At 38.8% G+C, this 20853-nt stretch overlaps 1 protein-coding gene across 7 annotated transcripts in view; it reads left to right on the forward strand.

Annotated features, from left to right (window-relative positions):
* LDAH (lipid droplet associated hydrolase) overlaps positions 1–20853 on the forward strand; it is a 202121-nt gene that overhangs the window by 71966 nt on the left and 109302 nt on the right. For all 7 annotated transcript variants that reach the window (XM_006131858.4, XM_006131859.4, XM_025189098.2 and 4 more), the window contains one exon: positions 8111–8280. In XM_006131858.4, the coding sequence (XP_006131920.1) occupies positions 8111–8280 (170 nt within the window). The remainder of the gene's footprint in view (positions 1–8110; positions 8281–20853) is intronic.

Below are 20853 nucleotides of genomic sequence, written 5' to 3' on the forward strand. Positions count from 1 at the left end.
CACAAATATTTATTTTAACAAGACCCTTTTCAAAACAAGTTAGGCATTATAGAGTATTTTTGCAGAATTGGAAATCAGACATTTTGGAACAAAATATAGATAGTCAATTTTGTATATTAAGATTTGTGTTATTTTTCTAATAAAGATAATAGTGCACATGAATCACTCCACCAGCCTGAGTGAATGGCAATTTATTTGTGGAGGATACTTTTACAAAAAGTAATTACTCCAATAAACGCTAATGAATAGTAGGTTTATCTTAAATGTCTCATGAATAGTTCCCTTGAGGAGGAGGGCCAGATTAAGGTCTAAAGGTTAATCTAAAACACAATGCTGTAAGAACTTGTTCCTGATGTCAGTAGGGTTTTTTTAAATATTTATTGAACATTCTTTCATGCTTTTCTTCCCATTACTTTGGCATTTTGCAGTTTGCTGATACAAATTAGCTAGGGTTCAATAATCGAATTGGTCTGTGTAAAGCATGCAGGCTTTGAGCAGCAGATCTATGGGGGATACATTTTCCAAAAAAATTTCTGTATTTCATGTACAAAGCGAAAACTGGCAGTTCAATTTCTGAATGCAAAATTCCATGGCTAACATTCATCTAGTCTGACCACCTGTATAACTTAGGCCCCCGATCTTTCCCCAAATAATTCCTGGGCCACGTCTTTTAGGAAATCATCAAATCTGGAATTAAAAATTGTCAGTGATGGGGAAGCCATTATGGCCCTAGGTAAATTGTAATTATTGTATGACTTACGAAGAGCAAGAGCAATGGTGAGAGTTGATGAGAAGGAAAATAGGATCTTTGGCCTCTGGTGGGTCCAAACTCCTCCTCTAACCCCTCCCCACTGCTCACTCATGCCCAGCTGGCCATGTGATGGCTTCAACTCCACTCCTCCCTTTACCTTCCAGAGCTTGGAGCATCATGGACCATTGCTGGCGACACAGCACACCACCACATGGAGTGGAGCAGTCTCTCCAACCCTCCCTGCTTGTGCTGATTAGTCTCCAGCAGGGGTGAAACTTTCTTTTCCATGTGATGTGCCGCATGCAAGTCAGTGGAGCGGGAAGCCCAGGGGGCCGGTCATGGAGTGGAACCTGACAAGAAGTATACAGGGTGCCTAACAAAGTGAATGCTAATGGAAATAGGGTAGATTTAGAAGTTAAAACGAAAAAGAGCAAGTTAAAAATTACTTGAAAAAGTAAGATGTCTTCAAGTTACCAGGGCCTGATGAAATGCATCCTAGAATACTTAAGGAGCTGATAGAGGAGATATCTGAGACTTTAGCTATCATCTTTGAAAAGTCATGGAAGTCAGGAGAGATTCCAGAAGACTGGAAAAGGGCAAATATAGTGCCAATCTATAACAAGGGAAATAACAACCCAGGAAACTACAGACAAGTCATTTTAACTTCTGTGCCAGGGAATATAATGGAGCAAGTAATTAAGGAATTCATCTGCAAACATCTGGAAGATAATAAGGTGATAGGGAACAGCCAGCATGGATTTGTAAAGAACAAATCATGTCAAACCAATCTGATAGCTTTCTTTGATAGGATAGCAAGCCTGCTGGATAAAGGAGAAGCGGTGGATGTGATATACCTAGACTTTACAAAAGCATTTGATACGGTCTCATATGACCTTCTCATTAATGAACTAGAGAAATACAACCTAAATGGGGCTCCTATAAAGTGGGTGCATAGCTGGCTGGAAAACCATTCTCAGCGAGTAGTTATTAATGGTTATCATGCTGGAAGGGCATAACAAGTGGGATTATGCAGGTATCTGTTTTGAGACCAATTCTGTTTAATATCTTCATCAACGATTTAGATAATGGCATAGAGAATATGATTATTAAGTTTGAAAATAAAACCAAGCTGGGAAGGGTTGCAAGTGCTTTGGAGGATAGGGTCAAAATGATCTGGACAAACTAGAGAAACGGTCTGATGCAAATAAGATGAAGTTTAATAAGGAGAAATGCAAAGTATTCCACTTGGGAAGGAACAATGAGTTTCACACGCACAGAATGGGAAGTGACTGTCTAGGAAGGAGTATTGCAGAAAGAGATCTAGGGGTTATAGTGGACCATAAGCTAAATATGAGTCAACAGTGTGACACTGTTGCAAAAAAAGCAAACGTGATTCTGGGATGCATTAACAGGAGTGTTGTGACCAAGACACAAGAAATTATTCTTCCACTCTACTCTGCACTGATTAGGCCTTATTTTGGAATATTATATCCAGTTCTGGGCACCGCATTTCAAGAAAGATGTGGAGAAATTGGAGAAGGTCCAGAGAAGAGCAACAAAAATGCTTAAAAGTCTAGAAAACACAAGCTATGAGGGAAGATTGACAGAATTAGGGTTGTTTACTTTAGAAAAGAGAGGACTTAGAGGGGACATGATGGCAATTTTCAAGTATCTAAAAGGGTGTTGTTACAAGGAGGAGAGAGAAAAAATGTTTTCCTTGGCCTTTGATAAGACAAGAAGCAATGGGCTTAAACTGCAGCAAGGGAGGTTTAGGTTGGGCTTCCTAACTGTCAGGGTGGTTAAACACTGGAATAAGTTGCCTAGGGAGTTTGTGGACTCTCCATCACTAGAGATATTTAAGAGCAGGTTGGACAGGTCAAGGATGATCTAGATAGTACTTGGTCCTACCGTGAGGACAGAGGACTCGACTTGATGATCTCTCAGTCCTTTCCAGTTCTAAGATTCTATCATTCTATAAGGTGGGGGACTGAGTGGGCAGGGGGATACTTGAGAACCTGGAAAGTGGGTAGAGCTGGGGAGGGACTTGTGGGAGCAAAGGAGGAACTGCCCTGGATGACTAGGGAAGATGGGCTGGTCAGTGAAGTCTGAATGGAGGTGTAGAGGAAGGATGGAAACAGTAAGGTTTCCTTGCTTTATTTCTCTTTGTGCTGTAGCTTGTACATGGCTGTGGAGAATTGGAGTTAGAGGTGAAGGCACATTCTGACCTGGGCTCCTGGGTCCTGCTACCCAAAGGCTGTGCTGGCCCTGCAGTCTAGCCCCTCACCCGGGAGCTACTCTGCAGGGGCCCAATGAGGTACAATGCATGGGTGAATAGCAAAGGGAACAGAGGAAAGGGATGCAGGGATTGGGGAGCCCATGGGTGCCAGGGAAAATGGGGGATGCCATGGCTAGAGGAGATAGTGCCCTGGGCAAATTGGGAGCCCCTGTTTCCTAAAGGCCAGCCCTGGAAACATTCACAGAGAACTCCTATGAGAAACTTTTCCTCTCTGAAACTCATGGGCTTTTCCTACATGTTGTAATGCAACTCTCTCTTATTTTATTATATTTGCAAATAGATGAGTCTCTACTTATGCTATAGGAGGACTTATTTCTAAATTCTTGATATCCCTCTTCAGCTATGTTCTTCTGGATCGTTGCTACCATTGATCTACAGGGTAGGCTCATGACCATCGGAGATAGAGGGAGTCATTGCTGGAAGAAATACTTCAGCATATTCAGAGCCAAATGTTAACTCAACCTATTTGTCCACATTAGTACCCTCCATTCTCACATAGACATTTATTAAATAAAAGTCAAATAAAAAATAAAACCAAAGCCTGCTTGATAGTAGGGAAGGAAACAAGAGAATATTGTCATCTATGGAAAAATAAGAAGTCCTAAATGCAAAAGGCCATATACATAGACTCATAATTGAATGGGTAGCTAACTATAAATATAAAGTAATCGACAATATCTCATTTTGTAGATTTCTGGCATTCTTTATTCTTCTGTTTTAAAAAAATGAAAAGATAAATTTTCTCACAAGTGACTGCCTCTGTCATTTCACCAAACTATCTTCCCTTTATTCCAAAGGAAAGTCTGTATTTTGTTGTCGCAAACTATGACTCAAATTTGGGGATTATGGAATTACTGTATGAAGTTGTCAACTATGTGTAAATGTGCTGGGCTAGATTTCAGACTTTGTCCCTGGCACCTGTGCAGAGAGATTCATATGTACTTTACTTGTGTACAAAATCCTGTTTCCTAATTGGCCATGTATGCATAAAAGTCCCTTATTTGCATATGCACTTCAGTGCTTTACATGAAGAAATTAGGCGTGGACAACTTCATCCCTGAAAATCTCCCCCACAAGTATCTTTTATGCGCAACTACCTTACAAGAGATGCAAGATCTTTTAGACTTCATAATCATATGTTCTTATGTATGATCTCTGTGCCAGTCTCATGGGAATTGCTCATATGGTTGTATTGATAGTCTACTCATCTAATTTCACTCCCAAACCAAAACTGCCCCTTTTCCTCCTCCAAAAAGTCTATATCTCTCAAAGCCACAGTCCCATTCTTCTTAATAAGGTTAACCAGACAATCTCTGAGCAAACTCTTGAATTTAATCTATCATTGTTTTCTGACTCTGGGTTTAGTAGAGGTCAGGAAAAAAAAGAACCTTTAAAGCAATCACAAGCTTATTTTTCCAAAAGCACATCAGTAGATTAACATTCTGCCAAAGAAAATACAGAAATACAGTATTTCTTTTAATACATTTTAGCTAAATAAAGTCTTAAGACTACATGGCTTGGCACAGATAGGGTATATTCAGCACAAGGTACAACTCATGTAAGTTCTGCTATCTAAAAACTCAGCTGAAATGAGCTCTATTTCAGCCGTGCAATTTATTCCACACCTGAGGTGAAGTAGCTCGCCCTTTGCTCTCTTCTCTGATGTAGAGCCATTAGAGAAGGAACTGCCAGTGTGTTTGTGCAAATCTGTTTGCTTATATAAAGATCCCATTTAAACATCTCCACCCAAGAAATTCATGTTGATTTTGGATATTCACTGGACAATTTTATTCCATATAAATAAATAAATAAATCATGTAAACCAATGACACGATGGATAGATTTCATTCCATTATAAAGGTAATGTTTGCACTGGAGAGACATTTTGAGATAACAGGAGTCAAGGACAATTTTATATTTGGCCAAAACAAATAAGTAAATATGTAGAGGGATACATGATGATGTGGGGTGGTATAGAAGTCTTGGAGTTTGGCCTGTGTAGATTATTCATGATTGGCAAAGCTGTGAGTGTTTTCAGCATCTGCCAGTAGGGGTTTTATGGGCCCAATCCAGTAAATCTCTTATTTGTTCAAATGCTATTAACCATTGATTTGTGGCCACTCTTACTCATCTGTGAAAACAGTTATTGAAATCTGCAGGATTCCACACTGGCGCACATCTGCTTGTGGGATCAGGGCCATAGTTATTTTCCATGATGAAAGTAGTTTCATATTTCTCTCTTGTACTATTATGATTAGAGATGAAAGTTACTGGAATATTCACTGCTGTTAAACAAGGGAAGAAAACATCATAGTTTCAAACGGGTTTATTCTCTAGGTCACCGTCCTGCCGTCCTTAGTTTGATTTTCTGTTGAAATTAATAGGTGTTTTTCCTGAGTAAGGAGGGCAGGATCAAGGCATAATATGTAGTTTGTTGAAAGTTAACATATGGATCCTAGGAAATTCCAGTTCATACTTATCTTCCCATGCGGTATTTATCATACTTATGTAATTTAGCTTTACAATAATTTGGCTTCACAATATATCAGCATTTGAAAAGAAAACATGCTTGCCTTCCTGACCCCTGAGAGTATGTACCTATGTGCAAGTAAAAAGACTGCCTTAAAATTAGGCATCTAAATAAGTGGCCGTCCTTTCACATAGTTCTGAGCAGCCACAGCTCCAACTGAAAGTAAAGAGAGATGTGAGTACCCTAGCATCATAGAGGTTCAAGTAATTTATTTGGGTGACCAAATATGGGTTTATGTACCTAACTTCGGGAAGTCTAGTTTGAAAATATTGACAGTATGTTTGACCATAGTTATTGATTTTGTTTGTATTACACATGGTTTTTGTATGTGCATTGTGACATGTAATACACATACAAATAGTAAGCATAAGCAACTGTCCCCAACCTGAAGTTTATAATGTTGAAGGCCAGTATCTCAACCATAGATGCTCAGAAATCATGATTTGAGCCCCAAAGAAAATCATGAGATAAAATTCATACATAAATAATAATAAATTTCTCTTTACCATCAGGGTTTTTTTTAGCTCTAAGGTGCATATTTTTGAGTTTTTCAGTATAATCATGAGAGTTACAGATTTATTTTAATTTTATTTTTTTCAAATAAAAGCTGAGATTGCTATAAAATCATTTCTTTCTGGGTACTAGTAATGTTTAAGTAAAACACTGGATATTACGAGACTCATAGTAAAATCCTAAGAGCTAGCAACACAAGACAAATAAAGGGTAGCGTCAGAAACGGGCTCATAGAGGAAAACTCATCTGCCTAGGGTGCCACAGTAGGGTAATGGAAGAGCCTGCAATAGAACTCCGGTCTACTGAGTTCTACTACAGTGCCATGCCCTACCTGTAGTACTATGCTGCTATTCTGAATCTGCTCTCTCCTATGTGTACTTTTAATGAGGTGAATGAGGTGGCCAAACCTCTCCTGCATGAAGTGAGGCTGCCGAATAAATAAATAACAAGTAGTTAAGACATTTTTTGCTAAAAACAGAAATTAAGATTAAAAACAATGTTTTGACCTTAGGTCCTTATTTGATGTTTTGGAAAACAGAATAAGCTTTTTCATTTTCCATTACCTGCAGAAAGCCTCATAGGCAAAACATTGCTTCTCATCTAATTATCTGTCCCTCACATGTTTTAATAGAACCCTTTTTTCTTTTTTTATTGAAAGCAACCTAATATAAATCATACCAGGATGTGACCAGGAACAGTTTACTATGAGTATGAGTATTAATTAGTTTGGTTGAATAAAGCCCTTTCTGTGATAATTTGCTTGAGGTTTTTTTGGGGTGGTGAAGGGGAGATATTAGAATACATTATTTTAACCGTTATCATTTTACATCAAAATGTCACTTTGTACAGGCAAACAAAAGGGTAGTCTAAAACAGTACCAGTTCGTTCCATCTAGGAAAATGGCTACTGTATGCAAAAGTAGCCACAGTTCATGAATGTAAAAATATGTTGTAGTATTTAAAACAGCTTACTGTGACTGGCAAGAAATTCACATGCATCTGACGAAGTGGGTCTTTGCCCACGAAAGCTTATGCTCCTACACTTCAGTTAGTCTATAAGGTGCCACAGGACTCCTCGTCGCTTTTTAAGAAATTTACTGTATGTGAATTTAAAACTTTGATGGCATCATTAATATTGTGGACTATATTGTCATTTATGCTAAATCCCTATTACTGTATATTGTGAAAAGGGCCTTTAAAGTTGGGCATAAATGTCATTTATTCTTTATGTATTATTGTAAATAGGAAGTTGTTCCTAAGATTTTCTTCCTCTGTTTTTGGTGATTAAATATATCTAAGTGCCTCTCTGTCTTTATTTATATCAATCCTCACAAAACCCCTTTGTGATAGGGAGATGCTACTATCACATTTTTACAGCTGGGGACCTGAGACACTTGCCCAGATCATACAAAGTCTTTGGCAGAGCAGAGAATTAGCAGTAATTGGTTAAACTTATTTACAAATGTAATAAAGTGGACTCAAAACAGTCTACGTACATCCCTATGTGTGTATGGGTCTGCACTTCTGTATTTTTAAAAGTGAGATTCTGGTGGGGTTATTAGGAGGGCTGGACTGAAGATGTGGATTTTATATTATGCTGTGAAGGCCCTAACATTTTTGCTGATTCCATTGTTCATGTAGTACAGTGCTTTTGTCATAGGACACGGTCACACAAACTGAAGTAGTCTCTGAGATACCTGAGTCAGTCAATAAAGTAATTTGAGGATCAGGATCGAAGCCTTGAATGTGATCTTGAATTGAATGAAAAGCAATGGGAGAGTGCATCGGGCTGGGGTGTTGTGTTCTCAGCTCCAGGTGCCACTAAGCCATTCCCTTTCCTCAGTTGGACACACCATTTCACATCCTGTGCAGCTGTTAATGGAGGTCTCAGTTTAACAGTGGGTGCTCTCTCAAAATTACAACTTATTTTCATTTTAGAGCATTTCCTAGAGAAGTGGAGAGAGATGTGTTTAGCGGAAATGTCCTTAAATAAAATAATGTGTATTGGTTTTATCTTTCAGACACGGATATTAAAGAACTAGAGGATGTCTTTGGACTTCACGGGCAAATTGAGCACAAGTTGGACTTCCTTAGAAAGAATGTGCCAAAAGATATGAAGCTTGTGCTGATTGGCCATTCAATTGGTTGCTACATCACCCTTGAAATGATGAAGAGGGCATCAGAACTTCAGGTATGTCAGCCTTGGGCAAGGGAAATCATGATGCTGAGCAGAGCATCCTCCATGCTTAGCATTTGATTAATCGATCAAGATGACAATGGGATTCCACATCCTTTGTGTGGAATAACAGCTAATAACAGCATTTTTCATTCTTGCTAGAGAAAATGCATTCAATCACTTTTCGTGTGTGTCTGACTGCAAAGTGGAGAGATTCAGAATATTAAACTATCTGATTTTTCACTTCAAAGTACCTTCATTGCAATTTACACCTCTGAAAACAAAGTAGGAGGAACTGCTGCCAACTCCAGAAGAGTAGCAATTTCCTGTTTGTGAAATGAGGATATTTATTTATACTGGACTGATCTATTACAAAAGATACCCTGATCATTAATTAACTTGAAATAACCATGAGTAATCCTGTGGCACATTAGAGACTAACAAAAATATAGAGAATCATGAGCTTTCATGAGTAAAACCCACTTCATTAGATGAATGTATCATATGTATTCATCTGAAGTGGGTTTTACCCATGAAAGAAAGCTCATGATCCTTTACATTTTGGTTAGTCTCTAAGGCACCACAGGACTTCTCATTTTTTAAAGTTACAGACTTAACACGGCTACCCCTCTGAGGGTAATTAATTTGAGTAATCTGGTTTGGTAATTAAATAGTAAATGTCATTATTGGCAATTAATAATATTATGTAATATATAATCTGAGGGGAAGATCACATAACATATATACTACTGCATGTGGTAGATAAGGCGGTGTTTTATTAAAAAGGATACTGTTAGCCAGTTTCAGGATCAATGTGTACCTAATTAATTAATATGTTTTGAATAGCCTCTGGTAATGTCTCAAAATGTTTTCATAATTTTTTAAAATTTCCTTGAATATTTTATTAAATATGTGCTATCAGTGCTATGAATTCAAATACAATAAAATAATTGCCTAATAAAATGAGATCGTGATTTAACTTTTAATTGCTACTGTAATCTAAACATTTAAGAATACATAAGGTTTCCATAGAACTTTCATAGCTTCAGAGCGATTAGCAAATATTAAACCTCACAGAATCCTAATAAGACAGAAAAGTAAATATTCTGATTTTGCAGAAAGAGAAACTGAGGCACAACAGTTAACTGACTTGTACAAGGTTAGAAGGATATAGTGATGGCATTAAGATTGAAATTCCAGTGTTGCTTGCTAATAGTCCTATGCTCAGGCAACTAAATATTTGACACCTGTACTTTAGTATTATATGAGAACTCAAAACTGAAATTAGCTAATAACAAAAATGGACATTTTTAAAAGAAAGTGGCATCGTTCAATCTATTCTTATTGTGAGTAATATACTACTGTACATATATATAAATTAAAAAGCATAAATTGAAAAATGGAGATTTAAAAGAAAATTTAATGATACAAAGTGCCTGTAGTAATAGAGTTAAGGTCATTCTTTTAAAATGAAATACAAATGTATTAAAATTCTTGGTTTTGTGGTTCAGACCTTGTTTAGGCAGAGAAGTTTGTATGAGTGAGAGGTGGGAGATCTCATTGTATCTGCCGTCAACCTTTACATCTCAACATTTTCAGTGAACTTTTTTGTGACTAATTTTTTCTAGATAGCAAGTGACTTCAGTCATGTACAATGTCCTTCCTTTGAATGTGAGAGCCTAGCATACTGTCAACAGCTAGCAATAAATCATAATAATTAATAAGAAGATTCTTTAGTTCCCCTTCTCCTCCCAAATAGTCCCTTCTTCTTTTATATTAACTCCCTGCTAAGAGGGGAGGGGAATGAAATAAAATATAAGGTGCTCACATATATATTTTCTTTGAGGGCTTGCTCATTTTGATTCCATTCTAGATGTATGCTCGCCAATGTGCATGGCCGACAGAGATTTTGCCTTAGCAGTATCCGTAGGGTTTACTGTGATGCCCTCTTGAATGCTGTGCTCATGTGTTAGTACATTAGATGCCACCAGCCCTACACCTTCTTAGTTCCTCCTTCTTGCCCGTATTTAGTCACAAAGCCTTTCCCTTACCTTTCAGAGGCTAACAGTTTCAACTCTACTGCCTTTGAGCCTTAACAGCAGGGGTGGGGAACCTTGTTTTGATCAGGGGCCGCTGACCCACAGAAAAAATCAATCAGGGGCTGCACACAAGTGAGAAGCAAAGTGAGAAGTCCCTGACTGAGAAGGAAAAAGAGAGAAGGCTCTGGGAGACAGACCCATAGTCTCCTATAGACAACCACCTAACCTCAAGATGATTCTTACCAACCCCCACAGGACATACCACACTAATACCAACCCTGGTACCTTCCCTTGCAACAAACCCCGTTGCCAGCTTTGTCCACATATTCATTCTGCTGATACCATTATTGGACCTAACCAAGTGAGTTATAAGATCAAGAACACATATTCCTGCGCATCCAGAAATATAATCTATGCTATCATGTGCCGAAAGTGTCCGTCTGCTATGTACATTGGACAAACATCTCAGACACTTCGCCAAAGGATTAATGCCCACAAAACAGATATCAGACAAGATCACAAAGAGAAAACAGTTTCTTGCCACTTTAACCAGAAAGGACACTCTCTAAATGACTTAGCCACCTGCATTCTGCTACAAAGACCTTTTACATCTGCACTTGAAAGGGAATCCTCTGAACTGTCATTCATGTTAAAATTCGACACTTGCCAACAAGGACTTAACAAGACTTTGAACTTTCTCACCCATTACCAAGACAGTTTCCCCAATTATCACCTGTAATACCATTAACTCACAAACATCCCACTCTCCCTACCTTTAATATCAGCAATTCACAGACACTTACCTTCCTTCCTCCCCCTTCCCACCCCCCCGCATCTCCCTTCTGTTCTGCAATGTGATTTGTCCTTTTCATATTTGTTCATTTTTTTAATTGTATCCTTTGGTATATATGGTTGTGACTACTTTCTTCCACTATTTGATCTGAGGAAGTGGGTCTGGCCCACAAAAGCTCATCATCTAATAAACCATCTTGTTAGTCTTTAAAGTGCTACATTGTCCTGCATTTTGCTTCAACTACCCCAGACTAACACGGCTACATTTCTATCACTATTCGAGAAGGAAAAAGACACTCCTCACATTCCCTTCTTACACCAGAGCATAGGGAGGCCCAGGCTAGTAGATTTTGTGTGCTGCAGGCCTGTGGGTGGGTGGCAGGGGGACTGGTGTGCCAGCGTCGGCACCTTAATGTGACGGGGGGTGGATCCCTGAGCCTTGGGGGCCCAATTCAGGCAAGCCAGAGGCTGCATCCAGCCCCTGGGCCTGAAGTTTCCTACCCCTGCTTAACAGCCTTGTAAATGCTTATAGTGGTTAGTGTTAAGTAGTTGTTAAATGTAGTTAGAAGTTAGGGCCTCATGCCCTGGTCTCAAGGTTTAACCCTGTTCTGATTGCAACAGGGTCTGTGCCTGTTAGTGGCACCATGGCAGCTGCCACAAGTGCCTGAGGGAGTAAATGTGAAGGACAAGTGTCACAATTCAAACACTTGACCCAGGGCACTGAGAGTGCGGCATCCATCTGAAGGCCCTCATGGAGGCTGCTTTCCACTGTGCTTCCAAGCCTTCCCTGCCGGACTCTTCCCTATGTACCTCTGCCTTGGTGCATAGCACACACCCCAGCACTAGGCTCCACTCCTTACCACTTTCTGGCACCAGTGCCCAAGAAGACGACCAAAAAGCATAGTTCCTCAACACCGGGCAAGAGAAAACATAGGGTATCAGAGAAAGCACCCAGTTTGGGCTGCTCTCCCACAAAACAGACACATGTGTGCTCCCTACTTGGGGCCCCTAGCATCCCAAGGAATCTACCATGAATTCCCAGGAGCGATAGGGGACCCTGACCTGCAGTGGGACTGATGTCTTACCATGGTCTCCCAGCTCTGTTAGCCCTGCATGGGCCACTGGAAGCAGCAGAGTTTCCCTTCGAAGGCAAGACAGCCATCAAGATCACCCCACCCTCCAGGGGCAGTCAAACACCATAGATCCCCAGAATTGAGCCAGTGCTCTCCACCTTTGTACTGCAGATCTCCATATTTACTGCCCATGTCCTCTGTAGCTTGCCCAAGATTGCTGGGCCATGATCACAGTTACTACCCTCTCATTGCAGGTCGCTTGGAGGCACGTGCCAATCCCCAGAATAGTGACGTTAAATTTATCAACTAATTGACTAGTCAATGGATTTTCCATCAGTTAGCCATAATCTGGGGAGCTGCAGCAGGGTTAACTTCTGGTCCTGGGAGCTAATCCTGCTGTGGCTCTGCCTTTTAAATGTATTAAGAGTTGGCAGAATTCGCTGGCTCTTAATTTGTTTAAAAGGCAGAAGCAGAATGGGGGGACCCTGCATGAGTCAGGACAGCCAGGAAGAGCCTGCCGGCTTTTAATACATTTAAAAGGCTAAAGTGCAGCAGGGGATACCCAGCACAAGCCGAGACAAAAAAATGTGGAAGTCTTAGCTCAGTCAAGAAACTCTGATGCAATTGGAATAACAGACACACGGTGGGGTAACTCGCATGACTAGAGCAGTATTCAGGAAGGATAGGTGGGGGAGAAAAAGTGGAGGAGTTGCCCTATATATAATAGAGCACTGTGATTGCTCAGAGTAATGCTTGTTGAGAGTATTTGGGTTAAGATTAGAGGTGAGAGCAACAAAAGTGATGATGTGGTGGGCCTCTGCTATAGACCACCAGACGAGAAGGATGAGGTAGACGAGGCTCTTTTTTTTTTCTTCTTTTTTTTTTAAACAGAAGTTTCCAGATTTCTCTCCCCCCCCCCCCCCCCCTTCCCATTACAGAAAGGATGTGGAGAGGGTCCAGTGATACATGACTTACGAGGAGAGTCTAAAGGAACTGGGCTTATTTGGTCTTCATAAGAGAGAATTGGGGGGGAGGGGGAATTGATAGCAGCTTTCAACTACCTGAAGGAGGGTTCCCAAGAGGATGGAGCCAGGCTATTACCAATGGTGGCAAATGACAGAACAAGCAGCAGTGGTTTCAAGTTGCACTGTGAGAGATCTATTGGGGACTGATATTTGATTATTAGGGAAAACTAATCCACCAGGAGGGTGGTGAAGCACTGGAAGGGGTTGCCTAGAGAAATGGTGGGATCTCCATCCCTAGATGTTTTTAAGGTCAGGCTTAACAAAGTCTTAACAGGAATGATTTAGTTGGGCTTGGTCCTGCTTTGAGCAGGGGGTTGGACTAGATGACCTCCTGAGATCTTTCAACCCTAATCTCCAGTGATTCTGAGAGGTTGTGAGGCCAGTGGTATCTAATATACCATTGCATGAGTGCAGTACTGGAGAAGGTGCCACAGCTGACCTGTGGATACTGCCAAGGGAAAATTCTCCCAATAGATGTGCATGTGGCCACATGTGCATCTGGAATAAAATGGACGTGAGCAACACATCTTAAAGAACAAGTTATGAAACGATGGGTAATCATTTTATCCATTCACTTCTTTGTAAAACATTTTCACTGCCATTCAATCTTTCTCCCCTAAAAGAAACACCCTTTTTAAAATGAAACATTAACTTAACCTGATCTATTTCCACAGGCATAATTCATTCTATGATTATAAACACAGTTTTCTGAAGGAACTTGTGTAACTGTTTTTTCTTTTCAAGAAGGGAGTGTTCTAGAAAATATCATGTGCAGTAATTTGTCCAAAAATATCAACTTTTCTTTGGTCTACATATGTCTTATTTTTATTGCTCAAATTGTTTTATCTGGTTTCTATTAACTATGAATTGTTGAGTAATTTTTGTTACACCTGGTCCAGTGGATACTGGCAGCGTGATTTTTGTCAATGTGTTGAAACTTAGGTATCTTTAGGACACTCTGAAACTGTACTATGCAATGTGTGCTTGAAGTTAATATATGACACGCTACATTTAAGATGCATTTAACAATAGAAAAATATTTGTGTAAGCCAGAGTGTTGTGCAACCTTTGTCCTTTTGCCAAAAATAAGTTAACTGTTATGTTTTATAACGTATGAAGTGTGATAATAAGAAACTTGTGTTTCCATCTCCCTTTTTATTTTTACTGGAATATTTGATTCCCACAAGACTTTGAGCACATATGTGTAGTTTAGTAGCTAGATCATTTGGTTTTATTTTTGTATAGTTCTTTTATGATATTCCTTTATTATATAAGTTTTTAGTTTGGCCTTAAATTCATTGCTTTTTAAGAACCTTTCATTGCTCATGTTTTACTGTTCTGATCTGGAGGTTAATGTGTTGTATATATTCTAGCAGTTCACTAGCTTTTTATATCCTTAGTGGCTATTTAGCAGATTTAATTTTTGGTACTTAGTTTAAAACAAGTTTAAAAATATTCTGCCCTTTATGGAAAGTCAGAACAGAAACCTGATAGAATATATTGGCATGCCTGAAAGGGAAGAACTGCAGTCTCAGCAGCATTGTCCTTCTCTTCCACTGGATGGCTGCTTCTCAGAGGTCTCGAGGCTTTAAGCTATGTGAGATGTTTGACATCAGAGCTATGGATCAGATGGGGGTATTTTTGAGGACCATCTAACACCACAGCAGCATCCTCTTTTGGCAACAATCCTCTTGTCAGTATTCCAAGTGGGAGTTAATTTAGTTTCACTCTGTGTCCTCTGCGAGACTGCTACTGTGCAATATGGGAGACTTGACCCACTGTATCTCAAAAGAGAAGAGTGGCACTGCAGAAGTGGGAATGACTACAAAGGACTGCAGTTTCCCCTTTTCTACAAGGAAAAAAATGCAGGTACACATGGCCTGGTTTAGGGGTATGTATTGAAGAATAGTCAGAGACAACAAATAGACTTTTCTTTTCTATGGATGCACATACAAGTCTAAACTAATCAATACATATTTTTTCATCCTGCTGTGCTCTCTGCTTTAGTGATACACTGTAATGGTGAGTTCCACAGGTTAATTGGGCAGTGGGAAAGAAAATAAAAATGTTTCCTTTTAGCAGTTTGTTCTGCTGCCTCTTCTTTAAAATATATATAGGATGTCCCAGTATTCTCATAGGGGGAGAGAAAAAATGGGACAAGCTGATTTACCTTCTCTGTGCCAGTCATTCCTTTGAGTTCATAAATTCTAAGGCTGAAAATAACCACTGTAATAATTTATTCTGACTTTCTGCATGACATGGGCAACAGTACTTCTGTTTGAACTAGAGAAAGTGCCTTTTCCCTAAATAAAACAGACCCAGTTCTTTCTTTCTTTCGCTCTCTCTCGCTCTCTCTCGCTCTCATATATGAGTGTGTGTGTGTGTGTGTGTGTGTGTGTGTGTGTGTATATGATGATTGATGAGGATGACCAGAACCGAACACAAGTTTGAGAGACTCATCGATTTATATAATAATCTGGAAAATACTAAAAACATTGTTATCCCATTCCATGTGCAAATTACACCATGTTTTTTTATCCTGAGTGGTTACAACTCATTTAGAATCCAGCAGTGTGTCTGAGTAGTTTAAATTGTTCCTTCCAGTATGCGTTATGTCACATTAGTCAACACTGAATTCACCACCCTCATGCAGTCCAATGAGCCTGCTTTGTTGGGTCTCTGAAGTTTCTCCAGTCTTGACCAATGTAAATAATTTTGTTGCCGTTCATCACCTTTTTCAGATGATTAATAAATATATCAAAGATGACATGCTGAAAATTGATGAGTTTATGCCCGTTCTTTGTTTTCTGTTTCTTAATTGGTTTCTAGTACATGATTGAACTTTGCTTCTCACACCATTATTAGTTACTTTTCGTAGTCTTAGGAACTTAATAGTCACAAGGTGAAGGATTTTATGTAGCACTTTTTGAAAATCCATATGCATAATTTCAACCAAATCTCGTATGTTCACTATTTATTTATTTATTCATAAATGTGTTCAGAAAAGTTGACTGGATAAGAGAGGCACAATTTTCCTTTACATAAGTCACCCTCGGGTTTTTCCTGATTATATAGTGCTCATGTAAGTATTTTATCATTCCCTTTAATTTATGTAGTAATGAAAGAAGACTTATTAGCCTGCAATTCCAATGTGGTTGTTATCTTTTTTTTTTTTTAAATTAGAGGGGCTTTATGATCTTTTATTCTTCCAGTTGAGGTTATGACTTTAAGCTCCAGGAATACAGCAATTCTTAAAGTTCTTGAGAGCTTTTGGATTAAAATCAAATTTGGGCAGCCACAACAAGTGCTTTCAAGTAGAATCTTCTATATTCAAAGATTGGCCAGTCCAACTGTCTACAAGACAAAATGCCTGGTGTCACCTACATTCTCTTCAGATCTCTTCTTGATCTTTTCCCCTTCCCACAGCATTCTGAAACACACTGCTTTGGAAGAAGACATCCTTACCCATGAAACTGTTGATGAGACCTCTAGAACCTCCTCAGCTTTTGCCTATCTCTTTAATGTTGGAGGGGAATAAATAGAGCCCTGCAAATCCACAGATATCTGCTTTATATCTGTAGATATCCACATCCACAGATGCAGATATCTGCAGGTATCTGTGGCTAATTTTTGAAGATGCGGATGCAGATAAAATATTTTATCTGTGCAGGGCTCTAAGTATAAGGAGTAGCGTAAGGAGGTGATATTATCTCTCTATATATCACTAATGAGAATACAAGACTATTGTGTACTGTTTGAGTGTCCACATTTTTTAAAGGATGTTGAAAAACTTGGAGAGTATGCAGAAAAGAGCCACAAAAATTATTCCAGGGCTGCAGAAAATACCTTCCAATGAGAGAGCTCGTTGTGTTCAATTGAGAGGTGAATCGATATCACTCTGTGTTTGAAAGACAAAAGAACTTCTCCTCTTGGTCTTCAGGAACTACTTGAACCGTCTTCCATTGAAGTCCATGGCAAACTTCCCATTGACTTAAGAGGGAGCAGGATTGGGTCATAAAAGGGATAAATAACAAGTTAGTTAGAATGCCTTTGCCAAGTGATGTATTATGGTACAAAATTCAATCTACTGACCCTGTGAGTTAATTTAGATTCAATTGTGTTGAAAACCTGATTATGAAGTTGGGATGTATTTTCATAATGACAGGAAAGAAGGAAGCCACCACAATATTAAATAAGGGCCTCCTTTGAAAAACAACTTTTTTTTAGTATAGAATTACTGGAAATCCAAGAGGGACTATGGGATCAAAAGAAGAAAATGTATTAACAATACATGAATTGCTAGAACTATCCTTACGTGAGCATCTGATTTACAAAATAATGAGAGGATGTTATCCGCAACATGGAAGGATAGGTGGAAACAGTGTAAGGGTATGAGGTTTTTATTTTTCTGAAAAGATTATGACCTGTGAACGTAAGCCAACAGGCATGGAGTGCCCTCATTATAGAAAACACTTTTTGAAAGGAAATTTTAGCTTAGCTAGTGTAAGAGTTCTTTGAATGAATCATGTCGCTTGAGAAGCAGAAGATAGATGAAAACCTGCGAAAGAAGCAAAGAGGGCTCGTGACTGAGAGGTTTTGTTCCAACTTTTAAGATTTCTACTATATACAGAAGGTTTGTAGTCACTGTATAGAGTCTAATTTAGTTATGGTGAACATCCCCTACAATAGTCAGTTGTAATGATCACTTGCAGGAAACTTAGACTGCATTGGCAGGTTTGTTTTTGATTGATGGTCATAAAACTTCTATTGCACTCAGAACACATTTATCTCTGCCCTATTTTCTGCCTTTTGAACAGGGTCTCTACTAATAGTAGGGCCATCTTGGATACTCTGGAGGCTGTAAAGAAAATGCTTGGAGTATACCAAAGAGTCCTGGGTAAGCACATCCCTAAAAGGAAGCATCTCTTATGCTGGAAAACATGACGGCTGAGCTGTATAGATCTGTGTGTGGTGTGCTAGAGTTCTGGCACGGCAGAAATAGATTAATAGAATTGCTTGTCTTACTCAGACTTACTATATTTGATTAATCCCTAAATGAGAAGTGATATTGTCCTGCCTATGGACCATAACTGACAGGTGAGAAAAAAAACTTAGCCATTGGTGCTCAGATACCATAGTGAAAGGCATGGTATAGGGTGAATAGATAAGGAGATTGTAGTTTTGTATTAATTTTATGTCACTGGAACGTTTTAAAAAAAAATCAGGGAAATGAACGGAGAGGGGTGTGAGTGCAAGAAGTATCAAACGAAAAGGAAAAACACAAAATAATGAATATTTTAACACAAACCCCGTGACAGCAGGCACTAAATCATTACATGGATCAAAGTAGAAATAATATATAACAAGAGAAGATTGTATAACATAGCAATTAGAATTGCAATTGGAAAAACCATAACAAACATTATGTAAAGCTAAACATAGGAAAGGAGCATTTTTTAAATCCTTCATTCCATCATACCTAATCAATTCAACATTGTTTAAACCATTAATGTTTGGCTGGTTATATTTATACCCTGTCCATTATCATACGCCAATAAGGGTACGTCTACAGTGCAGCACTATTTCGAAATAACTAGTGCTATTTCAAAATAACTTAGTCTGCATCTACACAGCAGGCAGTTATTTTGAAAGTGTCAAAATACTGTAAAGCTGGAGGTCGTCCTACTCCGAGTCCTGTAACCCTTATTGTACAAGGAATAAGGGAAGTCAGAGGAAGAGTGCTCTATTTTGAAATAAGTGCTGTGTAGACACTCCCAATTTCAAAATAAGCTATTTCGCAATAAGCTTCGCAATTGATGTAGCTCTGTTTGTGTAGCTTATTTCAAGTTAAACCCTGCTGTGTAGACACACCCCAAGAGAATGAATGAGGGAAAAGAGGAAGGTTACAGAAACTAACACAGTTTCGCCCAGATTCAAAAAAGCAGTTAAAACCAGAACTTAAACACATGCTTAAGTACTTTTCTGACTCTTTCTGAATTCTGTTACTTTTCAGCATTATCTGTTATCAAGTGTGTGTAAAATGACAAAACTTTGAGAATCCTTGGAAGTGTGGGGTATGTTGCCAGAGCCTTTAATTAAACTAAAATTTAGTGCAGTAGGTCACTGTCACATATGCAGATATGGCTAAACCTGTTTTGCAACAATGACAAATGTATGAGGAATATATTCTCTCACAGAATTCAGCTTATTTTCCTCTAAACAGCAGAATAGCTCTGCTGAGAGGGACAGACATTCAACCAACCTGTGACACTAGAGCACTCCTGCATCTACCTTGAAAAAGCATGAGCTAATGTTAGATGATTTATTAAATCTACTCATAACAAAAAAATGTTAATATCCTTGAAACATCTAGAAAGTAAAAGCATCTGCAAAGGCTTGTGGTGGAATTTGGACAAAAATTATGGAAGATGAGGAAAAACAGCCTTCATACAAAAATCCAGGGCAAAAGGCTACTCCATTTAGGGAAAAAAACAGAAAACAAGAACAAGTTATAGGGAGCTCACAACCAGAAAAGACTTCTTACGGAGAGAGAGAGAGAGAGCCTGCTGACCAAGATGGATAAATTTATGAGAGCTTTCAAATCTCAATTAAAATTTCTCAAGAACTAAGAGACCTTTATTAGTGAGAGGCAAATAGTAATATGATATGGATGAAATTATTAGTGGACTCAACAGACTCCTACAGCCAGACACTTTCAATAGTACTATATTGCGGATCCTGTGACCTTAAAGGCCTCAATCCTATCCTATTCTCTTGAACTAAAAAAATGTGTCAAGGAATTTCTCGTATTTCACCATCAGCAGTCATGCAGGACTGGTTATGTAAGCATCAGTGAAAAGAGATTCTCTCTCTGGGTGAATATGCGTAGTCTGATCTCATCCAAATTACTACATTCTCTATACAGAACTCTCCATGAAAAGACTCCCCCTTACAAAGAAGTGAAAAATTGCAGTCAGATGACAGAAGAATGTGAAGTCAGTGACCTTCTTTGAGTACATGAAATAATTTCAGAAGACTCCAAGTGTTGTAAGAGGTACACAGAGGTGTTTAGAAGAGAAACTAATACATACTAATACTATGCATTACTAAGGTAATATACCTAAGGATGGAGTCAGAAAGCCAAATCTATTGCTAGTGTTTTTCTTAGTGATAGATGTGGCTCCAACTCCTTAGACCCTGCTGACTAAGAATTACATAGAGAGCTGAAATTTGTGTCCTTAAAACCAAAATAACGTGATCCATTGTCCGTCAGGAAATTAAGCCTGTTGAGAACAGTTCCCACCTGTTTTCTGTGGAGGGGTAAGAACACTGAATAGTAGCCCACTGGTCCTGAGTGCTGTGAAATTCTTACTCTGGGTGGGAAGAGAAGACTGTTCAGATACATAGTGCATCAGTCACTAAACAAGAGTTCACATAATATATAACACACAAACTGTGGCCAACTGTATTTAACTGTCTATTACTTCAGTTATGCATACTTGGTATATTAACTGATTTATTCTAAAATGTAACAGGAGGATGTTTGCTTTAAAATTTCTAAAGAAGTTTAACCAGTGCTGTTGCTAAAGATTTGCATTTCCACTGTGGCAAACAGTAACTTGGAGAGTTTTAAAGACACAAGTCTCCTTTCTATTTGAC

The sequence above is a fragment of the Pelodiscus sinensis genome, chromosome 3, assembly GCF_049634645.1.
Source record: "Pelodiscus sinensis isolate JC-2024 chromosome 3, ASM4963464v1, whole genome shotgun sequence".
Taxonomy (NCBI): domain Eukaryota; kingdom Metazoa; phylum Chordata; order Testudines; family Trionychidae; genus Pelodiscus; species Pelodiscus sinensis.